Raw genomic sequence first — 25,947 nt, 5'->3', positions numbered from 1 at the left:
GGACAAAAGTTAAAAACCCAAGAGAACAGTTGGCAGAGCAAAGGGTTGAAAGAGCAGGATAGTGTTTTTCACATTAGCATGAAACACAAGACTAAATTGACTAAATTTTATAAATATCCTTCTCAGATTTATTTCCACAGTGCCATTTAACACAGTTTAAACTTTGTGTACAAACCTGCAAACAGGGCCACGTTGGCATGTTTGGGATCATACGGACACCTGGCCATTCCACTGATAGTCTCTCCTACCATTTCCAGAGTGTCTCTCTGCACACATGAATGCATATGCACACACACGCACACACACAGACACATGCACAAACCAGGAGCCATAAATAACACTCACTTGTTGACGGTTGCAGCAAACCACATACACGTCACACCCCATTTCCCAGAGCAGCTACCCTATCTCCAGGTGGTGGGAAATTGGGAATTGAGAAGGTGCAGAAAGAGGTCTATAAATAACCTTAAATATCAGACATCATACCTCATACTGACAACTCATCTACTGACTGGATGACCAAAACACAATACATTCAGTAGTTTGTTTTTATTTTTTTCCCAGCCTACCAATACATATGCTTGGAAACCTTTCAAGAGGAGTAAATTTTATCTTTTTTTTTTTAAATGGAACACAAAATAACAGAAATAACAGAAGTCTCTTGGTATAAGTATGGCCTTAAAATATTACTACCACTCTCACTCCCTTATGCAGTCACACACTCTCACACCAAAAAACACACTTGCGGATAAGCTGAAATGCTTTGGTTAAGGAAATATAAGCAGCTTTCTATAGCACAGGTCAAAAGATTTGATATGCTCAAAGAGACTTTTTTTTCGGTATGTCCCTTTTTTGACATGAAGTGAAGAAAACATTAGTAATAATATAAGCCACGTTTCAAAATGTCTGATACAAATCTCCATGACATAGAAATACTGTGACTAAAGTGTTCGAAATGGGTAAAATTCTCTTTTAAAATTAAAAATCTTTTAGAATTCTCTTCTAAAATTGTGTTAAATGTGTTTTTGTGTAAAAACATAATATAAATCATCTGATCATAGCAGGTTCTAAGTATTAGGTAAATACAACCTTAGATGAAGATCAACATAACTTTTTTCACCATTATTTTTATTTATTTATTTATTTTAAATAAAGCCAAAAAAAATGTGTCTTGAAAAAAGGGGGTACTGTAAGTGATGTATTAACTTAGATCTAGCTTTAGGCAAAATAAATCAAAGTAATTCCTTCCTGTATGACTATCAGTCATTCACAGCATTTTGGTCCATTCTTCTTTACAACATTGCTTCAGTTAATTGAGGTTTTTGGGCAATCACTTATGCACAGCTCTGTACTGAGGTCCTGCCACAGAATTTCTTAGATTTGAACTTTGACCAAAACCTTTATTATTCATTTTTTTAGCCATTATTATGTAAATGTACTGGTGTACTTCGGATCATTATCCTGTTGCATGACCCAATTTCTTAGCTGTCGGACGGATGGGCTGACCTTTGCCCGAGCACAAGTCCAAATCATCATCCCTCCACCACTGTGCTTGACTGTACTGTAGGTATGAGGTGTTGCTGCTGAAATGCTGTGCTTGCACTGAGCATTAAGGCCAAACAACTCCTCTTTGGTCTCCTCTGTCCATGGAACATTGGTCAAGAAGGCCTGTGCTTCATTCAGATGCAGTTTCGGGTACCTCAGTCATGCTTCCTTCCCCTTTTTTTTAAACAGAAGAGGCTTTCTCTCCACACCCCTTTCAAACAAACTAAACTTGTTCAGTCTTTTTCTACTTTTCTGTTATGGACTTTAATATTTAACATGCTTAGTGAGGCCTGTAGGTTCTAAGATGAATGTACATTGTCAGGGTCTGACCTTGGGGTAAAGATCCTGAGATGTCCACTCCTGGGAACTGGGAACTTTCTTGAATACTTTCGACTTGTAAATCTTTCTCACTTTAGGACGCTGAACTTCCAGAACTTATATGGAAATAGTTTTATATCCCTGTCCAGATTTATGTAAAGCAACAATTGCTTCTCTAAAACTATTGCTTATATTTTTCCCACTTGACATTGCTTTAACAAAAATGTTTTGCATGCTTAATGCTCCAGACCAGCAAACTGATAAATAAAGAGGTCTATAAACCTGCTGATGATCAATTAATCAAGAGCTTATGATTAGCAGCACCTGGCTGCAACTTACTCTCTTAAATCTTGTAATAGCATAAGGGGGTACTTAGTATTGCCCGCATGTGTTTGTTTTTTTTATTTAATTTATGTTAAATATCTAATGGCATGGTAAAAAGATTTATATGTTGTTGTTCATCTGAGGTAGAATTTTTTAAAACTTTAAAAAAATAAATGAATAAAACCTATGATGTCACTCTTTAATCTCATTAGTATGCGACTAGTGTTGGCGAATCGTAAGAGAAATAGAATTCTTCAGAATGTGTCATTTTCTAAACATTTGCATGATTTCTTTCACATTCATGTGTATGAAATCTACAAGATTCACTTATATTGTAAACTTACTCATAAAAAATTATATGTAATCTAACTGCTATTTTAAAAATACCAGAAAAGGTCTATTTATTTTAAACCATATGTTAAATGTTTTGAACCTACCAACCATCGTAACTCATCGGTACTGATTTGGGCTCAGAAATAAAAAGCTCTGATAACTTTAATAAATAAGTAAACATCTATACTGTTTGATATTTGAATAGTTGGATTGCTGCTATGAAATAATTGTAGTCATAATTGTGTCTGTGAATATTATTATTATGCCGCAACTTTAAGAACCCTTGACTTAATGTTGGACTAACAATGGCCATTAAATTCTCAACGCAGCCCCATATTTGCTCAGTGCGATGCCTGGATGGAAGGTAGTCAGCTGTTCCTGAGGCACTATGGGGCCACTCACAGTGTAATTGGCGCACAGCGGGTTGAAGGCGTTGGTCCCGCACACAAAAAGGCCGCCATGTTGATTCAGCAGTACCTTCATATAGTTGCGGCACTCCTCCTGGAGAGACAGGGACCAACAAAGAGAAAAGAAAAAAAACGAAAAAGGGGAGAACAAACAAAGAGGAATTCATGAGAAAAGCAAATTTGGATTTGATGGATGAGACCACATGTAGACAGATATATAAACAAGGCAATTTTTCTAAGCAGCACCTCCAGTTGTTTGCTTAATGCGCGAATAGGCTATGAAGTAGGCCTCACTGTGCAGCTCCACCACAGGACTCATGATCAATCACTCATCAGTCATTCATACTTAATAATAAATGATTTTCCCTACGTTTTGAACCGTTCCTGGACAATATTCAAGAACATTTATGATGTATGTCTGCTTTTGATGTTAATGGAATTAATTAAAAGTTTAACCTTTTATTAAAACATTGTGTTGTAATAGCGCTTCCATTAAAGCAAGCCAGAGCTTACTAAAGAAACCAGCTTGTACACTGAAGGGTTAGGAATGTTTTGGTTCATTGAAAGGCACCTGTAAAATCCTTTGAAAAGTTATGTGTATTTATAAAAAACACTGCATATAAGCCCCACTGTGCAGCTCCATGCTGGGGTCCACACTTCTCTTTGTCCATTGACTTTGACTTGGCCTCATGGTGTAGCTGAGCTCAGCAGGGCTGACACTGAGGGCAGATGTTCTGGGGCGATTAGGTGAAGTTCTGAGTGCTGGGTTGGTGTTACATATGCCTGGCATGTGTCTGTTTGACTGAACGGATATTTCTCCTTCCTGTGTACAGAAAGCCCCTATTCATAAGACTTACCACATTATTTCATATTCAGCAAAATCACTGTTAAAGCAGATTAAATCTTTAAGAATATGTCAAAAAAAGTACCAAATGTACCATATGTACCAAAGCAATAAAGACAGCAGCACAATAAATTCGTAGAACTTGCAAATAGAAAATATGAACTAAAAAAAAACAACATAAAAAAAATAATAATAATAATTGGCCCAGGTTCGATCCCCGGCCCAGGTTCGATTCCCAACAAGGTTCGATTCCCGTCTCTGTGTGCATGAAGTTTGCATGTTCTCCTCGGTGGGGTACTCCAGTTTCCAGATCTGAAAGTTAGGCTAATTCGCATTCCCAAGTTGCCCGTAGTGTGTGTGTGTGCCCTATGATGGATTTGAACCCTGTCCAGGGTGTTCCCTGCCTTGTGCTCTAAGTCTCCTGGGATAAGCTCCAGGTCACTGAATACAGGATAAAGCGGTATACTACAGTATATACGATAAATGAGTGAGTGTTATTGTTGGACTTACTGTATATGGTGGACATGCCAAGACTGAATAAGTGGATTTAAAACTGGATTGCTGTTTAACAAGGTCCATTTCGATCGTTGAAATCTGGATTGGCAGCTGAGGTAAATGCCACAACTAACCACCATGTTTTACTGTGGGCAATGTGTTTTCATATCCTCTAAGTAAGCATTTTCCACCAACTCCTAAAGTAAATACAGGTAGGACAGCGCTCTAATTACCTACATAGTACAACCATGACTATGGCTCAAATCAACCAATGAGCTTGCACAAAAACTGTCAATCAGTGCAGTTATGCTTTCATATTCTACAAGCAATAAATTGAAAGAAACAAACAAGGAACAATGAACCCATTCCTCTTGTAGGTTGTAGGCTTTTGATTTGGTTTTATAAATCAGCAGGAAATCAATGTGCTGTAATTACATAAAGGACTCAACCATAGGCTCTACAGTATGTCAACAGATAATGTCACTGGTGGTTTGGATAAGCCCCAACCCAGGAAGCTTGTTGAAATCAAAACACAGATTTCCCATTTCGATTGAAATCACCATCATTACATCCTTTTAACCCACAAACAACACTCAGTCCATGAGGTCCTCTCGTAACTACATACAGTAATTTACCGCCACATGCATTGCTCTATATATACTATGCTTCTATGCTATTTTATCTCTCTGACTTCTCTCTCGCTTTTACTCTGGAGAGTATGATTCTGTCTAATTCCCTGCGTTCTTCCTTTCTTCTTCTTTCTCATTTGCTTTGTCCCTCCTGACACATCATTGACAAAGCACCACCTGTGCTGTCTGGCAGTGGGTCAAATCCCACTCGCACAGCTTCTGTGCTCTCTCTCTCTCTCCCTCTCGCTCTCTCTCCCTCACTTGCACTCTCTTTCTCTCCCATGATCTTGCAGAATGAAAACCACAGGGAAGAGAGTAGTGGTCGATACACACATGCATCTTCTGTCATTAATTTTACTTTCTGTTCTTCCCAACACACTATGTGCAAATGTTTCATTTTCCACCCACACATGTCCTTTCTATAATATGAATAATTGGTCACCGTTTATAGACTGGTCCAGTCTGCAATACCTTCAAAGCTTTTATTGAGGTCTGTATGCTAGTCTGCTTTGTTGACAAAGGGATTATGAGCCAATCAAAGAGGACGGGTTAACTTTCGGCCCCTCAGTCAGACAATAATAGAGGTACGGTTTGCGCTGCTAGGCGGCTTTGTGTGTCTGTGGGTTTGTGCGTCTTATTAAGATATGTCTATGTGCAGGGCTCCATTTGTATTCTGCTGAAGAAGGAGCTTGCAGTGAAAAATGTGTGTATACCAGCCAATTCGACACGGGGCCGAAGAACCAGAATAAGCAGACACAGAAAGATAGAGGAGCACATGAGTTTGTTTGCATCTCAAGCTAGAATATTGAGTTTCAATCCCCTTTATGAGAATGTGTCCACTAGGGTAAAATAGGCAAAAAGAATTTAATTGCCAGTGTAATTACTGAGAGAGAGCACAGACATCAGGAAAGACAGTTTCCTGTGTGTGCGTGTGTGTGTGTGTGTGTGTGTGTGCCATAAACAGAAATTGAAATTAGTTTTACCATGTAAGTGGGTAAAGTCAGCATTCTGCCAGATCAGATGCAGATGCCATTGCTACAGTAGGATTCACCGACTGCACTACACACAGTGAACAACGGAAGGAACCGTTAATGCAGGTTATGTGTTGTAAATCTAGTTAAATAAGCAGTCTGGTTAATTTAGGATTTCTAAAGTGGGTGCAGATTTGAATCATTTGTAAACGTGATGTCTGATTGTGAGCATATTATATATTTGTGCATTGAAAAGAACTTAAGAGCTAAATATGGCCTTAACTAATGTTATCTATTAAACAAAATAGCAGCATTATTTTGTTCTTTTTGGTGAGGTTATGGGGCAGTACCTATAAAGTCTAATATAATGTACAGTAGCTGTCGTGAAACATTGAGCTAGGGCTAGAAATAATACATGCACACCTCCATATAAACTTTTCTTTCGGAACCTTTGATCTTTAATAGCACTAGAACTGGTTTTGATGCATTTGGGAGCCACAATGCACTTCAGTACTTAAGAACTTAACATTTATAAAAGAAAATTAAGCCGAGAGATAATGCTACAACACTCAGGAGACACGTGATTGATTTTGTGAACAAGAGACATGGAATAAAAGCATTTTGTGATGGAAGCAGTTGCATTTGGTATGTCTGGTTAGGTCTGCTACACGTTCGCCAATCAGGATTTCTGAATTCCATTCTAATATTATGGGAGCACAGACGTCTATGCGGTTAGCTGATGTCTGATCGAACTTATACGGTATATCCCTGTCTGCAAACTAAGGCGTTTTAATGTTCCTGATGATCTTCGAAAAACTTTGTAATTAAAAACATTTTGCAAAACTCAACACTTTTTTCTTTGTTCGAATTTTAACAGAGTATAATTTTTTTTTCCTTTTTTTTTTATAAAGCTCAGCCAACAATATTATTGACACTAAACTGCAGAGGTGCTGTACATGGGCACGACTGCAAGGATATATAGCATTTTGGAAAATCGTCCAAAATTTACAGTGACATATCCAAAACAATTTCAGCATTGTGCTTTTTAACACCCTTGTGACTATGCCAATATATTTTCTAACAGCTTCTCTTACCCCAAACTGTCAAAATAGATTTATCTAGTTTGGTGGTCAAACTGCTAAAAGTCAGGGCTGCTGAAAAAGAGTTGACTAAAGTATATAAGGTAAGGCAGACCTTATACATACCAAGATACTGGCTAAAAAAAGAAAGAATTCTTGTAAAGGAAACATGAATTGAAGCTGAAATTCATAGTTAAACAGCAGCATAAATTTAATAAACATAGGTGAAGTTCATTATATCACTATTAAGAATATAAAACAATAAAAGACGTTTATAAAAAATATGTATAAAAAAGGAGCTTTTTTTAAGATCTACCACCATTTAAAGAACTGAACAATACATTATGAATTTGACCAAAAAAAAGTTAAATATTATAAAAACTGTAAATCATATCATTATCCGGCTAGCCATATAATAATTAAATAATTCACAACATAAAATTATGTTGTTATTGTTGTTGGTTTTTTTTTCTTTTGTAAAGTATGGTAAAAATTAACACAAAAGATAATGTGAGTGGTCACAGCAGACAGTCTATGGGTTAAAGTAAATGTAGATTGAGCAGCGCAGTATAGAATACACTATGGTTTAATCTGGCAAAACAATATGAATAACCAATTGAGCTGTTGACAGGCTGTTCTTGAAATATCTTTAGAAAATTTTAAAGCTGCGTTACTACTAATCAGGGCTGGAGTCAGAGGTTGGCTAACACTAGTCAGTGGTGGGTAAACACTAGCCTGAGATGGGTAAATGCTAGTCAGAGTAGAAACCCTAGTCATAGGTGGGTAAACGCTAGTTCAGTTCAATTCAATTTTATTTGTATAGCGCTTTTAACAATTGCCATTGTCCCAAAGCAGCTTTACACAATCAAAAGAATTATTTAGGTTTGTATGGAATTTGAATGTGTATTAATCAACATGGTCAGTTTGTCCCTGGTGAGCAAGCTGAGGGCGACAGTGGCAAGGGAAAACTCCCTGAGATGGTAATAGGAAGAAACCTTGAGAGGAACCAGACTCAACAGGAAACCCATCCTCATTTGGGTGAAACAGAAAGCAGGAATTGATCTGCATTTATACAGTGTGTTAGATGGCTGGCAGTTCAGCAAAACAGTTGATTTTAATTGATGTTAATATGGAGTCCAGGTAGTTATTATAAACTCAGGTAGACTTGTATGAAGTTCCAGTCCTGAACTATCGAACAGTCAAGTCCTCAGAGAAACAGCTGCCAACACCAGTCGAAACACTAGTCAGAGTAAAAATACTAGTCATAGGTGGGTAAACGCTAGTCAAAGTAGCAAACCCTAGTCATAGGTGGGTAAACACTAGTCAGAGGTGGGTGAACACTAGTCAGAGATCGGCAACCGCTAGTCAAAGGTGGGTAAACACTTATCAGAGGTGGGTAAATGCTGGTTAGAAGTAAATAAATGTTAATCAGAGGTGGGTAAACACTAGTCAGAGGTGGGTAAACACTAGTCAGAGGTGGGTAAATCCCAGTTAGAAGTGGATAAATGTTAGTCAAAGGTGGGTAAACACTAGTCAGAGGTGGGCAAACGCTAATCATGGGTGGGCAAACGCTAGTCAGAGGTGGGTAAATGCTGGTTAAAGGTGGGTAAACACTCGTCAGAGGTGGGTAAACACTAATCAGAGGTGGGTAAATCCCAGTTAGAAGTGGATAAATGTTAGTCAGAGGTGGGTAAACACTAGTCAGAGGTGGAAAAACACTAGGCAGAGGTGGGTAAACACTTATCAGAGGTGGGTGAACACTAGTCAGAGGTGGGTGAACACTAGTCAGAGGTGGGCAAACGGTAGTCAGAGGTGAGCAAACGCTAGTCAGAGGTGGGTAAACACTAGTCAGAGGTGGGTAAACACTAGTCAGAGGTGGGTGAACACTAGTCAGAGGTGGGTGAACACTAGTCAGAGGTGGGCAAACGGTAGTCAGAGGTGAGCAAACGCTAGTCAGAGGTGGGTAAACACTAGTCAGAGGTGGGTAAACACTAGTCAGAGGTGGGTGAACACTAGTCAGAGGTGTGTGAACACTAGTCAGAGATCGGCAACCGCTAGTCAGAGGTGGGTAAACACTAGTCAGAGGTGGGTGAACACTAGTCAGAGGTGGGTGAACACTAGTCAGAAATCGGCAACCGCTAGTCAGAGGTGGGTAAACACTAGTCAGAGGTGGGTGAACACTAGTCAGAGGTGGGTGAACACTAGTCAGAGGTGGGTGAACACTAGTCAGAAATCGGCAACCGCTAGTCAGAGGTGGGTAAACACTAGTCAGAGGTGGGTAATGCTGGTTAGAAGTGGATAAATGTTAGTCAGAGGTTAGTCAGTAAATTATATTTCAGAAATTCAGGAGGTGTGTACTTTAAATGTGGTTTAAGTGCATTTAGCCTCCAAAACAGCCATGGTTCAAATGTTTGGAAACAAAAATATGGCCCTGCTGAAAGATTTAGCTTGGTCTGACCATATACCATCTGCCAAATCCCAGCCCAAGCTGTTAAATACTGCTTGAATGAAAAAATCAGAATTTTTGCTAGTATGTCACTCCTTTCCAGATTATTATTATTTTTTTAAAAAGGAAAAAAACTATTTGGAAACTTTTTAATATTAACTGATTCCACTGATGACTGTCTTTTAAATAATGTTTAAATAATGTGGCATCTGAAAAAGATGATCTGATCATTGCTGCTTGGACCAAACTGGATTTTCAGATGTACAGTAGAGCATGATGTTTTATGGTGAAGAAAAAAGGACAGAATGACCATACAAGTAATCATTACCTTAGCCCATCCACTTTACATCACTAATGTCTGCTACAGTATGTTTCACAAATATCCAAAGCTCACAAAAAACACACTTTGGGCCACTTTATTTTGTAATGACTTTGCACCTACAACAGCCGAGTACCTCTTGTGTGATGACAGCATGTGTAAATCAATATCAATGTCGGACAAACAGATGTGCTGCTTTGTCTATTTTAAAATCCCTTTAAATAAACCCGTTCCCTATGTTAGATTACATCCTGTATTTGTGTGTAGCTGATGGGAATCTCTTGTCTGTCTCTTGCACGCACCACCTCTAATGGACATTGACCGTAATCGCACTTATTAGCTTAAACAGGATTTTGGATTTTCTCTGATATACCGTAAATACACCACAAACTTGCTGTTTCATTTTCTTATCATCAATATCGACCCCCAATGATCACAAGGTTAGTGTGGCAGTGTGGGATGTGAAACTTCACATTTGATTACAATGTCAACACAGTGGGGAAAAATGCATGGTAGCAGAAGTCTCTCAGTGTGTTTCTTTGTTTCTCTGTATGCCTTTTGCTCTGTCACTCTCATGATAAATAGGCCAGAAAAAAAGGATTAGAATTATAAGTTCCACAGAGAAGGAGAGATCCAGAAAGAATTAGAGACAGTTATAGATGGATAAAAAAGATAAAAAAGAACACGAAGGAGAGAGAATTTGGCAGGAAGGTACAAAAAAGCTTAGTGTAATGAGTGTAGCTGCATGCAGGTGTGTGTGTGTGTGTGTGTGTGCATGTGTGTGTGTGTGTGCATGTGCGTGTGTGTGTGTGTGTGTGTGTGTGTGTGTGTGTGTCTGTGTGTGTGAGTCCCTGTGAGTTGTAACAAGAAGGAATATCAGTATGCGTTACAGACAGGTCTCATTTGTAAGCTAGCTCTTGTGGAAAAATAATCTACGGCCTGACTGGACATCAATCCTCAATGAAATCAGCCCCATCAATCCCCCTAAAATGCACCTGAACAAAACCACGCTAGCTCCACTTCCTGGATTGAGGAAAGGCCAGTCTACTGCAATTAGCCTCTGAACTTCAGGGGAAGGAGTGATTTGTCTGGCAAAGATCAAAGAGAGCCCAGCGGACATTCACAAGCATCCTGATGCAATTACACATCACCACTCACGACTGATTTTTTACAGTCAGGCGTAAGCCTCAGGATTGTCTCTGGAAGGTTTAGAAAGAAAAAAAAAAGAAAGCCTGCATTTTGTTAGGATTTATTATAAGTGTGCACACATGAAGGAATGTATGAGGGTCCGAAATGAAAATGTCAGGGCTGTCACAGGAGACGACTTTGGAAACCACTCTAAGACCTTGAAATCCTTCTTACGAAGCCACTCCTTCGTTGCCCGAGCGATGTGTTTGGGATCATTGTCATGCTGAAAGACCCAGATACTCAAAATCTCTTGATACATGGCCCCATTCATTCTTTCCTTTACACGGATCAGTCGTCCTGGTCCCTTTGCAGAAAAACAGCCCCAAAGCATGATGCCTCCACCCCCATGCTTCACAGTAGGTATGGTATTTTGTGGATGCTACTCAGCATTCTTTCTCCTCCAAACAGTTCTATTTTGGTTTCATCTGACCATATTACATTCTCCCAGTCCTCTTCTGGATCATCCAAATGCTCTCTAGCAAACTTCAGACGGGCCTGGACATGTACTGGCTTAAGCGGGGGGACACGTCTGGCACTGCAGGATTTGAGTCCCTGGCGGCGCAGTGTGTTCCTGATGGTAGCCTTTGTTACTTTGGTCCCAGCTCTCTGCAGGTCATTCACTAGGTTCCCCCGTGTGGTTCTGGGATTTTTGTTCACAGTTCTTGTGATCTTTTTGACCGCATGGGGTGAGATCTTGCGTGGAGCCCCAGATCGAGGGAGATTATCAGTGGTCTTGAATGTTTTTCATTTCCTTAATAATTGCTCCCACAGTTGATTTCTTCACACCAAGCTGCTTACCTATTGCAGGTTCAGTCTTCCCACCCTGGTGCAGGTCTACAATTTTGTTTCTGGTTGACAGCTCTTTGGTCCTGGCCATAGGGGAGTTTGGAGTGTGACTGTTTAAGGGTGTGGACAGGTGTCTTTTATACTGATAACAGATGCCATCAATGCACTACCATTCAAAAGTTTGGGGTCACTTTCTAACTCCATGATCGTTCCCGATTTTTATTTCTTTCTATATTGTAAAGGAATGCTGAAGGTGCCCAAAAATGCATTAATCTCCTTGGAACAGTTAATGGTGAGATGTCTGCTACTTATGCTTCATAACGCCTCTAATCTGAGGTGCTGTTAATTGGTCATTTTTCAGGCTGATAACTCTAAATTAACTTCTTGTCTGCGGCAGAGGTAGGTTTTGGTCTCGCCCTCCTGGGATGGTCTTCATGAGAGCCAGTTTCATTATGGTGCTTGATGGATTTTGCAAATGCACTTGACAATACTGTTCTTGCAAGAACTATTACAGAAAGGCTGACCTCTGTGTCTTAAAATAACAACTAACTGTTGTTTTTGTTGTTGTTACGTAATTACCTAATGTCATGTGTTATTTTATGGTTTTGAAATCCCCAGTATTGTTGTAGAAAGTAGAAAATAAATCACTTAACAAAAACAAAGAAATTTGCAAGTGACCCCAAACTTTTGAACGGTAGTGTACAGGTAACGAGTGGAGGATAGAGGAACCTCTTAAAAAAGAAGTTACAGGTCTGTGAGAGCCAGAAATTCTGCTTGTTTGTAGGTGACCAAATAATTATTTTCCACCATAGTTTGCAAATGAATTCTTTAAAAATCCTACAATGTGATTTTCTGGATTATTTTGGCTTATTTTGTCTCTCACAGTTGAAGTATACCTATAATGAAAATTACAGGCCCCTCTCATTTTTTTAAGTGGGAGAACCTGCACAATTGGTGGCTGACTAAACACTTTTTTGCCCCACTGTAGATGATTTCATTTTAATGATAATAAATGTTGTTCCTGACACATTGTAAATAGCATTATATTGAAAATATCAGATTCACAAAATAAACTGTAAAAAATTTTTAAATTTGTCTTAAATAATATTTTTGACTAAAAACTTACTTATACAGTGTAACCTCAAATTGTGAGTAACCCGGTTTGCAAACGTTCCGCAAGATAAGCTAAATTTTGTAATAAATTTTGACTTAAAAAATAAGCGTGCCTTGATTTACGAGTACCAACTATCATTAAGCATCATGTGGCACTCGTCACGTGTCACAACTGAGCCAATGGTTTTTCTCTATCTTGCGCTGCGGAATTGTGGGACCTTAGTGCGCGTCTATCACTCGTAGAGTCAACATCCGTGCGCATGTGTACTATTTACTACAACACTGTAACCATGTGTGTGCACGTAAAGAATATTTTATTTTGTGCTTGTACATGTGTGTGTTTATTATAAGCAAAAATAATTATCATTAGAGAGGTTAAAGTTCCATTTTCTCTTTTTTTAGCCTGCACTGATTCCGTTAGTGTGTGTACGTGTGTGTGTGTGTGTGTGTGTGTGTGTCATTGGATAGCGTGCCCCTTCCCCCCTATTCGAGCCTTCTCTTACACACACACACACACACACACACACAATTCTAATGGACACACTGCTCAATGGCAATTCTTTTCAAAGGTAAAGTGCAGGTTCATTTGTCTTATTATTACTTTACAGCAGTGATTCTGTTAGTGTGTGCGCGCTCAAGTGTCATTAGAGATTTCTTGTTTATTTTCCTGATAAAACAGTGTTTCTGTTAGTGTGTGTTTGTGTGTATGTGTGTGTGTGAGAAAGTCATCTTGCATAGTAGCCCTCCCCCCTCTCAAATAAGAGAGGAGGGAGGGGGAAGGCAGTAATTCCTCCTCTCGTCTTAATGCATGCACACACACACACACACACACACAGCGCGTCAGGATTTATTTTGACTTTTTTCAAAGGTTAAGTTAAGGTTGCAGGTTAATTTGTTTTATTTTTACTTTATATTTTGTATTTTTTGGGGGGGCGGGTTGTGGAACAAATGATTTAAATTTATTTTAAATTATTTCTTATGGGGGAAATTCACTTGGATTTACAGTTCCACTGTATTAGTAAAGAATAGTTTCTCTCATTTACAAGTATGTCTGCTAACTGTTTCACCCTGGGCAGGGTCGATCCAGAGCACTGTGCAGCCTTAAGCACCCATATTTCACTTATTCACACTAATTCTCTTCTAGGATAATCTAAAAGAAAACCGAGCAAAGCTCACACATAAAGTAACAGGATCGAACACTTGACTATGGCACTGTGGGGCTGTAACATGACCCACTGTGCATTGTGCACCGCCATGCCATCAGAGAATAATAATGAGAAATGTAATTTACTAATATAAGCAAGACTTGTTGAGTGGTGTCAGACTTTAGGACCCCAGTATAGGCTGCTTGTGTGGTTTTTTCCTATTTCTCTTTTTGTCTAGTAAATAAAATGTCAGGATTAAATCAAATAAGAACGATATCACTTCTTCTCATCAGCATCAGCACAACTGATCAATTAAGCAACAACAAAACAGAACACTGGCGACTGTTGCTAAACAGCACTGGCTAATGTGTCAGGAGTTTGGCTATTCTGTATCCTGTACAGTTGAGCTGCATATTCACTAGAGAACACTTAAGAGGTATTTGTCAGAGTGGAATATTCTCCCGTCGTTCATATGCGCCGAGATACTTTTTCTAAGGCATTTAGCAGCGTCACGCGCCCACTGAGAAAAACTCACAAAGCACTTAGCAGCGTTAAACACTCACCTCATGTTTGCCCTTCATCCTGCAGATGCGGATGTCATTCTTATTGGATTCCCACGTTCGCTTCTGTAGTAGTGTAAGAAAGACATAATGGTCAATTCACATATTCAAACAGTAGAAAACACACATGTGCACAGTTTGATAGCAAAATGAGATAACTCCGGCATGAAAACTGAAATATCGCGTAAATGTGTGAATGTTGTGTAATTTTTATTTTTTATTTTTTTTACTGCATTTCCAAGTTGTGCCACAAATGATAAATGCACCTGCAGTTGTGTTTGGCGTTATTTAAGTATGCAGTTTAATATTAATAATACTGTATGTTGGTTGAGTCTTAATTAAAAATATAGTAAATATGTGCACTGATTTCATTTTTATAGCAAGTCAATAGCAGCTAATTAAATCAAGGAAAAACGAGCTGAGTTTTGTTTCACACAAAACATTGAACATTTTAAGAAATTATAAATTATAAAATTATAAGAAATATAATGAATCATAAAAAATACGAAAACGTCTGTCTATAGCATCAGCTATATATATATTCCTCCTTTACAAGTCTCATAGCCGGAAGTAGTACACCCAACAGCTTCCCACACACAGCGTGTGCATTTCCTGTGTCTTGTACACAAAGTTTGCTTGTCTTTGGAGTGTTAGCTCTCTGCTTGATTTTCTTTACGAAGCATGACTTTTAAGTGCAATATGGCTCAGAAATGCAACAAAACCAGGGCTAGTGATAGCATTCGCAGGAAGTAAAAGAGATATATCCATTTAGAAGTGATAGAGAAGGCTGCACTACAAACTGAATTTACCACGATGCTTACACTACAGTATCCCACTTAGCTTTGTTAAATATATAACATGGCGTTCGCACAACATCCAAATCTATATATAATGCCCTGTTACTACTAAACGCTTTATGCACTTACAGCAGCCGCTGTTTTGCACAGCAGGTAGTTTCGCTTCATTGATCACATGACAGAAGGCGCAATACAATTGTCTAGTCATGACACATGGTTTTTGTTATGAAATGCGACCGCTCTGTATTGTGATTTGCCTAAAACACTGACATTTAAAGCTTCCAAAAGAAAGATATATAGCAGAAAAATTATTTGCCAAGGATGGCATTTATAGCATTTTGCTGTCAAACTGTTCACAAGTCAGAGAGCATGTGTGTGTGTGTGTGTGTGTGTGTGTGTGTGACAATAGGACTTTACTTTGCTATAGAACATCTCATCCCCTGTTACATGGTCCAGTTCCACACGGTAAAGGTCATCTCTGAAAAAGAAATGCACACACACACACTCATATAAACACACTGTTCATTATAAACTATGATTCTAAACCTTGCAGGCAAAAAGGGAAAAAAGTTTAAAAGGTGTGAATCACTGGAGCAGCTGTCAAATCACTTAAAATAAATATTGCATTATACTGATATATCATACTGGAAGATATTTTTATTATGCATGGTATGTACATTACAGTATATCACAAAAATAAGGTTTATACAGTCTATTTTTTAGATATAAGTATTACCTACGAATACATTGAGCAGCTATAACATTAACAGCCCATTCAAATAACACATTAACATTGATTATTGTTTTAATTAGATGTCATGGTTTAGTGACTGGATCATGGGCACCCAAGGGTCTTTGTGCCTGTGGGGGCAAAGACTAACCTGTCTGGGCAGATCCCACAGGAAAGCCAATGCAGGACAACTCGCCGAGTAATGGGAATGCTGGCCACAAAAGAAAGGCACCAGTACAACCTAATGCACACTAAGCAAGAGGACTGACAGGCAAAGAGCCCAAGGCTGCCTACAAATTGCCGATCAAAAATCCACGGGATGCGACGGACAAACTCTCAAACTTAAAGTCTGATCCACGAAGGCACCACATCACAACCCACAACCAGATAGCCACAGACTAGAGTTGTCCAGTTGGCACAAAGGGAACCTACATATTACTGGGCAGAATAATTTGTGTTGCAATAATATGGCTGATCGGTACAGTATATAACGATGCCCATTCAGCTACTTTTAACTCTAACAATGGGGACTGATATAATGCCGAAACTGACAAGTACTTATAATACCTGCATATTCTCTGGCTCTGCCAAGGACACACACAGTTACTTACCCAAAGGTTTTTGTTTTTGATCAAGAACCCTTCTACAGTGCACTCAGTACTCCAAACTACACAAGACTGCTGCTTTAACTTAATAAAGCAGCCCATTGTTTTATGCATCAGTCAAAGCTAAAAGGAAAGTGAATATTTTAAGTGCCATTCTGGATACGAAATAAGCTTAAATAACATCAATACACGGCATTAGGAAATCTATCCATTATCTGTGTGATATCTTAAAAGCCTGATTTTAAGAACATAAGAACAGACTCTTTACTGCTCTGTGGAACTGTGGGACCAATTATTATAGCTAGACCATTACCACAGAACATTTACAGCTCCCAGTTTCAAACATGTCCTAAAAGCCTAATGAAATCTCTCAAACAGACCACATATGATACTCTGCCTCTTGGGGTGGATGAGATAAATGTAGAGTACTGAAGGAGTCGTGAAATTGGCTCAGTGTGCTCAATTTTAAAATCACAGGCTCGTTTATTGCCAATATTTTGAGCATCAAAACCTGTTCAGGAAAAAAAAAAAAATACTCCAATTGTCTGTGGGAAAAAAAATGCTTTATGTAGGAGGTCATTTTCACACCAGCCATTTTAAGAATTACACTAGCTGCCTGATCAGCCCTGCAATATAGCTTATGGTTACTTATTACTCTTTCATTCTTTCGCAATTTTATTCTATCAATACAGAAACTGTGTTACTCAGAGAGTCCTATATTGTTACCCTGTTATGGGTATTTTATTAATATATTCTCACTGGCATTGCTTACAGTACACTACTACATACAGGATAATACAGTGATGAAGAAACGTTTAACTAACACTCACTCACTCACTTACTCATAGTATGCTTTATCCAGTATACAGGATCATGGAGTTGCTGAAGCCTCCATGACCCTGGAGGCTTTAGCAGTATACTTAGGGCATAAGGCGGGGTACATCTTGGACAGGGTGCCAATCCATTGCAGGGCACACAGAGATACACACGCTTATTTAATATGGCTTATTTGGGAGTCCCAATTATTCTAACATGCTTATCTTATCAACTGAATGTCTTTGGACTGTGGGAGGAAACCAGAGTACGCAGAGAACATCCACCAAGCACAGGGAGAACATACAAACATTCAAGATTCAAATAACTTTATTAACCCCAGAGGGAAATTGCTTCACAGACCATGCACACAGACCAAGGCGGGAATCGAACCCGGACCGTGGAGGTGCAAAGCGACAGTGCTAACCACAAAGCCACTGTGCCACTGCAATCATTTTATATTTTCATTAATTCCTGGTGCATGCTCTTGGCATCTTCTCAACCCAAGCTGCTCAGCCCAGGAAGCTTTCTTTCTTAAACTTAAAAAAAATTCTTTTAATGAAAGGTTTTCCTTGGGGAAACTGTTCAGGTTTAAACAGAAACTTGGTCCAAAATCAACAATACTGTGATCCTAGATGTATTCATTTATTCATTCTCATTAACCATTTTTTCTTGGTCAAACCAGTAGATCTTGGTGCTATCCTCGGAAAACTGGCTGTCAGGTTGGAATATGCTCTGAACAGGATGCCAGCCCATCACTGAGCCTCATCCTTAAAGACTTTCAGACACATGTTAAGAACGTAGTATAACAAGCTATTACCAGCTGGCTTAAGCCAGTTAGCTACATGCATGTTTTTGGGTGGTGGGTAGAAGCAGATGAAACCCATCCAGACATGTGCAAAACATCCAAAACCTTGTAGCTATAAATTGGACCACCATGTCACCCAGGTGTCTTAGATCTGATACAGAATGTAAGCGTGCTGCATCCTAGTTTAAACAACTTTTTGAGCTTCGGCAATCTGTGTATGCCTAGTCTAAATTATGCCCTATTCAGAAGGCAGAATAATTTTGGCTCATGCATTTTTGTGAGTAGGGTGAACCCAAGGATTCTGTTCGGGTGATAGACAGTTCTAAAAAAAGAGAGAAAGCAATTTGGGAGGCATTTGTAGATAGAAGTCAGTTGTCATCTGAAGAAGTAGACTTAATTTAAATGCATCCTGTTTTTATATATATATATATATATATATATATATATATATATATATATATATATATATAGCTGACAGAACTGTCACTCTGATTGATGGAAATAACTTGCTTACTTGTCTTGTGGCAGTAGTAGTAAAAGTAATAATAATAATAATAATAATAACAAAATTGAATTAAATTGATGAATCAATAAATGTTTGACCATCCAATAGACACAACTTAATAAAAAAAAAATAAATGCAACATATTAATATAATGTTATGTAATACAATGTAATGTAATGTAATATAATTTAATCAGCCGTGCTGTTCAGCTCACTCTTCAAGAGAGTGCAAGGGATGTCAGGAAGGATTTTCAGGTAAACAACTCCTAGAAGTTATGGTGCATGACACTGATGAATGTCCCTAAAGACGTAACTGCCAAGGTTCCGTTGTTACCTAATCAGACAGGTGCAGATTATGATTATTAGCATGGCTGTCTTTGGAGACATAGACAACAAGGTTAATGTTTTGGTCAGAGAGAATCATACCATCTTAACATTGAACCATGACATTATTTACAGGATTCCTTATTTTAAAACAACAATGTCTGATTTAATGTAGATTGAATAGTTCATTTCATTTGCTGGATTTTGTGTTTTTATGGAAGTACATCTTTCGTGCATCTCTTATAGATGTTATACACAAAATACAGATGTGGCCATTAAAAATGTGCACACACATGTGAGGCAGCATTTGAGTAAAATAAAAGCATGTACTGTACTGTACTCTTAGTTACATGAAACTCTGGCTTTGGGCTAAAATATATTTTCAAGATATCAGCTTGAGTGTGAAGCAGTATTAAGTATTAAGTCAAACTCGACTATCTGACAGTTTGCTGTAACCACGAAGTCATTCTGAAGGCTATTTCACACTATTTTTGGTCTGTAGATTCATTTAAAAAAGAAAAAAAACTTTTAGAATGCCATTCAAGGTAAATATTAAATCCATGAGTGCTTTGTCAACTTGTCTTTCAAACCATGGGAGCTTTAGTTTATAAAAGGGTGCACCAAATTAATGAAAATATTGGCAATATTTGACTAAACCAACAACTTTAAATTAGGGCAAAATCGATAATTATCGATAATGAAATTAGTTGTCAACGAATGCCGTTATCGATTAGTTGGGCTGCTCACGTCACTGAGGAGCGCGACCACAAGATGCACAAATACACAAAGATACACACCGATACACAGCCCCTCGCGCAATGGAGGTTACAGAAGCGTCTGCAGAAAAAAGCATGCACCCCGAGTCCTCCAAGGTATGGGAGCAATTTACATTAAACGCCTCTAAGAAGACGGGAACCTGCACGCTATGCAAGACCGAGCTTTCATGGCATGTCATGCACGAACACTTAAAAAGAAAACATGTTGGTGTTACGGATGGCGAAACGAATATAATACACTGTATATATTATATACTACATTTCATTTAAGGTTTAAAATGTCAAAATTAAAGAATATTAAACTCTATATGTGGCTTTTGCTTTTTTAAAAGTTTATTTTTATACATAAATAACAACCTGGTTTTTGTTTTTTTTATAGTTATAAGCAAAACATAAAATTAAAGAAGCATTTAGGGTTTATCCCACATACCATTACACCAGCCTAAACTGTTGATAAAAGGCAGGATGGATTCAAGCTTTCATGTAGCTATTCGGCCATCAATAGCTACATCAGAACCTGTCACAGCAGAAATCGAGACTAATCAGACCAAGTTTTATTGTTGATGTTGGACTAAGTTTTTCCAATCTTCTCTTGGCCAATGTTGGTGAGCCCATGTAAACTGTAGCCTCAGTTTCCCGTTCGTAGCTGACCGGAGTGGCACCTGGTGTGGTCTTCTGCTTCTCTAGTGCATCTGCTTCACGTTTAGACATGTTGTGCATTCAGATATGCACTTTGGCATACCTCAGTTGTAACAAGATGCGATTTGAGTTACGTATCAGCTCGAAAGGGTCCGGCTATTCTCTCCTGACCTCTGGCATCAACAAGGCATTTTCGCCTAGAGAACTGCCACTCATTGGTTATTTTATCTTTTTTTAGATCATTCTCTGTAAAACCCTAGAGATGGTTGTGTGTAAAATACTCAGACCAGCCCGCCTGGCACCAACAAGCATGCCTCATTTAAAGTCGCTTAAACCACCGCTATTCCCCATTCTGATGCCGGGTTTGAATTTCAGTAAACTGTCTTGACCATGTCTACATGCCTAAATGCATTGAGTTGCTGCCATGTCATTGATTTATTAGATATGCGCATTTACGTGCAATTAAAGGTGTAACTAATAAGTTGGCCAGTTAGTATACAGTATATCATTCTATTATTGAATTTTTATTTTTTTTTTGTCATTATGGAATTGTCTATAGCTTTTATTCTACACCATATTACATTTGACAGGGAAAGGAAAAATGCTTTTTGCTTTTTCAGCTGTTTTGGCGAGAAGGCAGGTGCTTATGTTTAAAGACAGTCGTCTAGACACTTTTTAAAAATGCCATCTCAGGTGTTTCTATGCAGGAAAAATCTGACAACCCCAGATATGCAAGATAAACACTAGAGATTTGCATAATCTGAATAGGGAATTAAAAAAATTTACTTTTTTTTTATTCTAAATTTTTTGTTTTGTTTTATTTTTTCCCTTATGAAAAACACTGGAGGAACTTTTAGACTTACACTAAGCTTCCCACATTGAATACGGCTCTCTGGATTGACAGTGTGGGCCACGGCTAATAAATCTGCGCCGTTCTTTTTGACATCCATGGAGTTCCTAGCTTTGCGAATATTCTGTCCTAAGACCTCACACTTTCTGGAAGGTGTTAACTGGTTTCCGCCAGCTTTCCTGCCACCTCTAATCCTGCAACCCAAGTTGCAGTGTTTCTGCTGTCAGTAAGTAGACAAGAAGAGAGTGTTTTAGGAAAGTAAGGGGCAAGGGGGCAAAGGCTAACTTCCTAACCTCCCTTTCTAAAGGGTTTACCCTTCAGGCCTTGGTCTAAGCGGGAGCATATGTGAAGTCTCCAGGGAGTTTAAAGCCTCCTGTCAGCACTGCCTTTGAAGCGAATGGGGTGTATTTCTAACACTGTTAAAGACACCCATTGGACAGAGAACACACACACACACATCCATTCACACATACAACAAACACACACACACACACACATACACACGTGCACACACATAGTAAAAGGAATAAAAAGCAGATGGGGAAAAATTACTTTCAGAGTGGATAATACCTCCTTTACATTATTGGATCCGGCGCTTATCACAGAAGTGCTTTTAAAGATCTCGGGCTGTAATGAAATTGTTCCACAGCGTAATTTTTCATTTCCATTTCAGACGGACTAGCACACCTGTCACTGCTGTTTAAATGGAAATCCTGTCCAGAAAAAAATACTTAAATTATTTTCTTTGTATATATATTCCTGTCTATCTGTATATATCCCCACACCTAAAGAATAGATAGAATATAAGTCTCGAGCACCCAAACATTTCTTAATATCTAAAGGCATGAGCCAGTTGGAAACATCTAAAATGCAGATGACGACAGATGATCAGGCCAGTGATTAGTATACTGGTGATGCTGAATGTTGAGTGGTACAATGAACAGACGAGATGGGAAACGAGGTCGCTGCTGAGGTTATTACATAAACAACCATTTTTAAAATTGTATCTTTAGGTAATTTACATCAGATACATTTATTACAGTAAAAGATTTACTCTAATTTCTTTAATTTCATTAAATAATAAAAATGCATCAGTCCTTTACATAAGCACTGGCTACTGTATATATAAGGACTAAGTATAAGGGAGATTTCTACATAAAAACACAGACACCCCTACTTACCTGAATTAAAAGTAACACATGAAAAAAAAATATATATATATATATATATATATATATATATATATATATATATATAAATCTGTAGAAGAAAAAAACACTGATGAATGCAGCTTTTGTAGTGTGAAAAAAGAAAACAGCTTTTCAGCATTTTCCCCCATGCATTTTCAATGTACATTATCCCATACACTTGATATAGTACAACACTTGGCTTTAATCAACTTCAGTATTCAGCCTGCTCCTGCTCTGTGTTAACAGTGCATAGTTGAGTGAATAAGGCTTAGTGTTATTACTATTTGAAAATATAGGTGGGAGGTGGTAGGCCACAGCGCTATCCACTACACCACCATTCCCCCTGGAAGAATAGCTCGTGCATTAAAATAAACTTTCTGCTACATTTGGCAGACATCTACGGTATGTGATTCTGATTTGTACCGAAGTCCTTTTAGTTAAGTCTGTCAGTTTGGCAGCCAACATTTTAAGAAAAGTTCAATTAATACTTGTCAGTCATGCAAAAACAGACTATGGCCTAATGAATGAAGAAGACCCATATATCATAACTGGATCAACAGCATAATAATCACAGATGATTACAATTGTACACACATACACACGTAAAAAACAACAACTTTTGTTTGCTTTAGCTGTTATACATGTTTTGATATTACTTAATAAAACATAAAAACCATCTTATATTTGTCCAAATTAGTGAAGGGAAGTTTGGATCATTTTAGTGAATCGGTTCTTTGAATCTCGTTTAAAAGGATAAACGATTTTTTTTTTGTGTGTCATTTAGTTCATTTCGTTCTTTTGATTAGAAATTAAATAAAATGTTGCATTTTTTAAAAACAGACCCCCCCAATACGTCTACATACACACATCTTGGCTATAGTTCCTGTAATGAAAATATTACAATGCAGCTGAGGACATATTTATGCTAAACAAAATTAGCAATTTACCTGGTCCGAATCGTTTGTTCTTTTGAACCTATTGCACTGCATCGCGTCTGTGGGAGTCACGTGACCTAAGAGCGAAGGACTAGGACTAGAAGACTTGTGAGAAGAAGAACCGCTGATTTCTGTTTCCTGTGTACTGTACTGCTTAGCATCTATGGGAGTCACGTAACAAAAGAACGAACGATTTGGCCCAAAAGACTTGACTACTCATTTCTGTTTCCTCGATCTTCTGAGTCACATTAATAATTAGAACTTAATAATAGAGCATAGTTCAACACTGCCCCGTTCATATTTTAAGCAGTTACTAGATGGTGAAAAGGAATAGTTTGTTTCAGGGCACAATAAAAATGCTCCTAGCTAGCTATCTTTTAGCATGCTAGCTTCTAGTTTAAGCATTGTTTTATTGTACTTTATTTTTTTAAAGCGGTATAGTATCTAACCAGTGTAGACTACTGGGCACAAAATGATAAATGATAAATGGCAAGATGATAAATGATAAATGCCGATATTAAATTTTGTCCATGGATAAGTGCTTTTATCCAAAGCTAAAACTGAGCTTGGCAGATAAAGGTCGAGTGGATGCTCAAGGGGCATGCGGATTCAAACTTGCTCGGGAAATTAACCATTTTTGGCATTTCATTTTATTTGATAGTCAAAGACATCACCAGGCCCTTGCCAATATGCTTTACATTCTGTGCTCTGATTAAAAACTCCTATTCAGAATGACATGTATTCTACCTATAACCAGCAACACATAACGGCTACTGATTAGGCGTGAAAGAGATTAGCCTTGAAAGTCCTTTTCTTTATACACGAGCTAATTCTGACTTAGAATGCAGGGTCAGTTACGGTATCTTAGTCTCATATATATCTCTTAGTCATGGATAATGAGATCATCATCACTGGGGTTTAAATGCTTTCCTCATGTATCACTTGACAGCCCAATAATTTAGACTTTTAATCATCTTTATGAGCCGATGTATTCTACTGTAGGATGAAGAAAGAAACAGGTGTGGTTACCTGGCTCCGATGTACAGTGTACGGTTGACCTTTAGAACTGTCTCAATGTACAGTGGCTCCTGCCGTATGTACGAGCGATGAGCTCGACCCAGAAACACAGGGTAACGCCTGGCAACTGGGGGAGAGAGAGGTAGAAAACAAGAGAAACAAATAAATAAATTAAAAAAAACGAATAAGAAAGAGATCAAGATAATGTTTGAACTGTTCAAAGCTATACATCACACTGGTTTTAGTATTGTGCCTCCTTCAGCAGGCATAACTGATAGAGACAAGGCATGTGCCACGCACAACGTCTCACACCGCGCCCTACTGCTGTTTCCCATTGTTAAAACTGATACACATACACACCCTGTAATACAGCTGGAAATTTGTTGACACATTTTGCTCCCAGTCTCCATCTGCTCGCATGTTTTTACAGCAGAAAAAGCTGTTGGTTGCTTCTGGTAAATAAACAACTCGCAATATTGCTGTCGTATTGTAGCAGTATTATAGCACAATACCCAGGGAAAATGACTGTTTTTGATATTTTGGGATTTTCTGGAGATATACAGTATAGGCACACACACACCCTTCAAAACGTATTTAAATGGCAAAGCCAATTTGTTTGTTTTTGCAATGAACTGCAGACAGTTGGATTTCAGATCAACAGATGAGTATGAGACAATAGGAAAGAGAAAAAGACGCATATCACTTGCTTGCAATAACTACATCAAGCCAGCAACTCACTTACATCAGCAAACAGTTGCATTTTTTTTTTGTGTGATGATTTTTCCAGGATTATTTTGCAGCCTTGTACTTTTTTTTTCCCTCTAACACTTCTGTAGACTTTTGAATTCATTCTGCTGCTACCATCGTGAGTAGCATGAGTCACTTCCAGAAGCAAACATGCAAGCCCTAGCCAAGACACTACCTACTGTACACTGCTACTGACCAAAAAGTCTGTATGTTCTAGATCACAAGCAGATGCTTTCTTTCTTTCTCCACACTTTGGCCTTTCCAGCACTTTGGTAGTCGTTAAACTTGGTTCCACAACTTTCGTGGCTCATCTCTGTATTTATTTCTGAAATGCAATCTGGCCTTACTACTTATGAGTGGGTTGCGTCTTGTCTCTGTATTTATGCACTCTGAACTGTGGATTGTGATACCTTTCCTCTCTGCCCTGTAGATACTGTATTGTTGCTGATGTCATTAGTGAAAGCACACCGTAAACAAAGCTTAAGGCAAACCAATGAAATGAAATATTAGAATGTATATGAAAGATTTTTTTTTTTGCCAGACAGTGCAGTATTAATATTGCATATATATATATATATATATATATACATATAGATATATATATACCTTTACATTTCTTTTAGTTACTACATAAACTGCCCAGTCTATTCTAAAGTGAATTACCCTACACAAGGGACTAAGAAGTGGGACCGTTCACAGCAGCCATTTGT

The 25,947-nt window shown here is 38.3% G+C and overlaps 1 protein-coding gene across 1 annotated transcript in view; it reads right to left on the bottom strand.

The window, feature by feature from the left end:
- The window catches only part of sema6ba (sema domain, transmembrane domain (TM), and cytoplasmic domain, (semaphorin) 6Ba), a 178,718-nt gene that overhangs the window by 55,502 nt on the left and 97,269 nt on the right, over nucleotides 1-25,947 (bottom strand). The window contains exons 3-7 of the mRNA XM_053487257.1: nucleotides 24,503-24,617; nucleotides 15,717-15,777; nucleotides 14,506-14,568; nucleotides 2,923-3,021; nucleotides 176-266 (exon numbers count right to left, since the gene is read on the bottom strand). Coding sequence (XP_053343232.1) covers nucleotides 176-266; nucleotides 2,923-3,021; nucleotides 14,506-14,568; nucleotides 15,717-15,777; nucleotides 24,503-24,617 — 429 coding nt within the window. The remainder of the gene's footprint in view (nucleotides 1-175; nucleotides 267-2,922; nucleotides 3,022-14,505; nucleotides 14,569-15,716; nucleotides 15,778-24,502; nucleotides 24,618-25,947) is intronic.

Source organism: Clarias gariepinus, chromosome 25 (genome assembly GCF_024256425.1).
Source record: "Clarias gariepinus isolate MV-2021 ecotype Netherlands chromosome 25, CGAR_prim_01v2, whole genome shotgun sequence".
In the NCBI taxonomy this organism is placed as follows: domain Eukaryota; kingdom Metazoa; phylum Chordata; class Actinopteri; order Siluriformes; family Clariidae; genus Clarias; species Clarias gariepinus.
The sequence above is the reverse complement of the archived record's forward strand: the minus strand, read 5'-3'. Positions and strand labels throughout refer to the sequence as shown.